The sequence below is a fragment of the Plectropomus leopardus genome, unplaced genomic scaffold (assembly GCF_008729295.1).
Source record: "Plectropomus leopardus isolate mb unplaced genomic scaffold, YSFRI_Pleo_2.0 unplaced_scaffold20793, whole genome shotgun sequence".
In the NCBI taxonomy this organism is placed as follows: Eukaryota; Metazoa; Chordata; class Actinopteri; order Perciformes; family Serranidae; genus Plectropomus; species Plectropomus leopardus.
This window is the reverse complement of record NW_024622487.1, coordinates 1-2284: the sequence shown is the minus strand read 5'-3', so window position 1 is coordinate 2284 and position 2284 is coordinate 1. Positions and strand designations below refer to the sequence as shown.

General features: G+C 40.3%; 1 protein-coding gene across 1 annotated transcript; it reads right to left on the bottom strand.

Moving 5' to 3' along the window:
• Positions 1 to 320: 320 nt before the first annotated feature.
• LOC121965595 (cAMP-dependent protein kinase type II-alpha regulatory subunit-like) lies at positions 321 to 1877 on the bottom strand (the record flags this gene model as incomplete). The annotated part of the gene is made up of 6 exons (XM_042515730.1): positions 321 to 842; positions 931 to 996; positions 1102 to 1176; positions 1275 to 1376; positions 1473 to 1626; positions 1721 to 1877. Coding segments are annotated over 6 exons (806 nt in total), but the record flags the coding sequence as incomplete, so codon positions are not given.
• Positions 1878 to 2284: the final 407 nt, after the last annotated feature.

Here is a 2284-nt window from a genome sequence, read left to right as displayed (position 1 = left end):
GTTGAAACCAAGGAGGATGGAAAGATGAGAAGTCAATGTCTCAAACTACGTCACACAAGTGGGGTGCAGCGCATCTGCAGTGAAATCTGGTCTGCAGTTGCCCAGTAAACATCTGCTGAGCTTACTTTCTGCAATGATCCAAAATCCCATGGAAAAATCCCAGGGTTCTGTGCCTCTTGATCCTGGCTGTTTATGTTGTTAAAACACAGGAACACCTGATAAAAATGGATTACTAGGGCCCGAGCACCTAGCCGTCTCTGTTTTAATATTAATTAAGTAATTAATTTACACAAAATTTTCATGGTTTGGTCTACAAATGACGTACATCAAGATGACGTGGAATTTATATCTAGTGGGCTCTGGAAGTACTACATCATGTCAAATATCTCACTCAAGGGTCCAAACTCTCTGCGTGCATTATCCAACTTTCACAGAAACGAACGACCGCTTTAGCTGGAGTTCACCAGTACCGCAACATACATGGGGGTGCGAGGGCCCTTTCATCACTGCTTGCAGCTTTAATTAGTTACTGTGTTTGCTCTTGTGTCTGCTACATCCCATTTTGGCCTTCAGCACCGCCCCTCGTACTCTCAACAGCACCAGAGTCCCGTATTCAGCCAGTCTCTTTGAGGTGAAAATGAGTTGCAAAAAATTAATGTGCTGTTACTCCTGACACAAAGAACTACAAACACTGGTGTCTTACCTAAACATTTGGTTTCTCCAACAGCATAAACTGATGCTGCGCGAGGTTTGTTGGTAACCAGTGCCAGCTCCCCAAAATACTGCCCTCTGGAGCAGCGAGCCACCTCAACCTCTGCGTTATCCTGCTGGTCTGCCTTCGTCTGTAACAGAGATAGAAGAACCTGTGAGTATATTTTCATTTCAAAGGGGCAACTACAAATATTCAGTGATAATATTGGACACACTCACTTTGCTTTTTATCATGATCTTCACCTCTCCTGATTCCACAATGTAGAAACAGTCGGCCTCCTCCCCCTACAGATAGAAAAAAAAGCAGCAGAAACATTTATAAAGTCAAAGCTGTTACTGATTAACACAAAGGCAGGCAAAGATTTAGGGACAAATGTCCGTATACTGTACCTGCATTATAATGAGCTCTCCATCTTTGAATACTCGTGCTCCCAAAACATCTACAATCTTCATCCTCTCAGAGAGCTTGTGAAAAGAAGCAACAAAGACACCGTTGACAGACCTAAAAATGACTATATATCCACCAATTTTACAATAATCTTGTTTGGGTTTCTAATTCAAACCTCAAGAAACTTCAGAAGAGGAACACACTCGATGAAGGCCTCATACATCCTCCTCTTCTTTGCATTATTTCTAACAATCAGTCTGTGAAATGTGGCTCGATCCTAAGAGAGCACCAAACAAAACATGCATAAGTGTTTTTTTTTAGCTTCACTTTCACCTTTTATTCGAGATCATCATCATCGGTTTGGTGGACTCACCAGGCCCCACAGGGCGCCTTCCTGTGTTGCAACGATTGTGGCAGCCCGCGGCGTGTTGTACATGAGAGCCAACTCACCAAAACTGCCCTTGTTGTCATACTTTCCAACACACACACTCACTCCGTCCTTCTCCACCAAAATATCATAAACACCCCTGGAGAGGATAAATTACACATGAGGAGTAGAAGTAGTTGTAAGAGTGACACAATGTCATCGAGGAATAAAAAAAATTGAAATCTGTCACTCACTTCTCTATGACGTAGAAATTGTCTCCATCGTCTCCTTGGTCTATGATGTGTTCCTGAGGTTTGACCAACACCTCGAACATGCCGTCCAAAACCTCAGAGAACTGCTCCTGCAGGACATTAGATGATGAAAGTTTATTTGAATAGCTCCCTTCAAGTGCTGTACATATAAGTAAGTAAGTACAATTTTGAGGTACTGTACTTGAGTATATAACTTTCTGCTACTTTATACTTCTATACTTCAATAAATCCTAAAGGAAAACATTGTAACTTAAATTAGTAGTTACTTTGCAGATTTAGATGATGAAATAAAACTAAACTAATAAATAATGATAAATTATTATTATAGGTTAAGATCAGCACAATATTTGGCAAATAAAATAAGCCCCACTTTGACCAGCTACAACATTACAGTGACAAACACATTTATTCTTCACTAATAATACTTCAGTGATGTTTCTCAAATGGGCCATTCTGCATGATACGTACTCTTACTTTTGATACTTAAAGTTTATTTGATGCCGATACCTTTATACTTTTACTTGAGTGCAATATGAATGCAGTAAT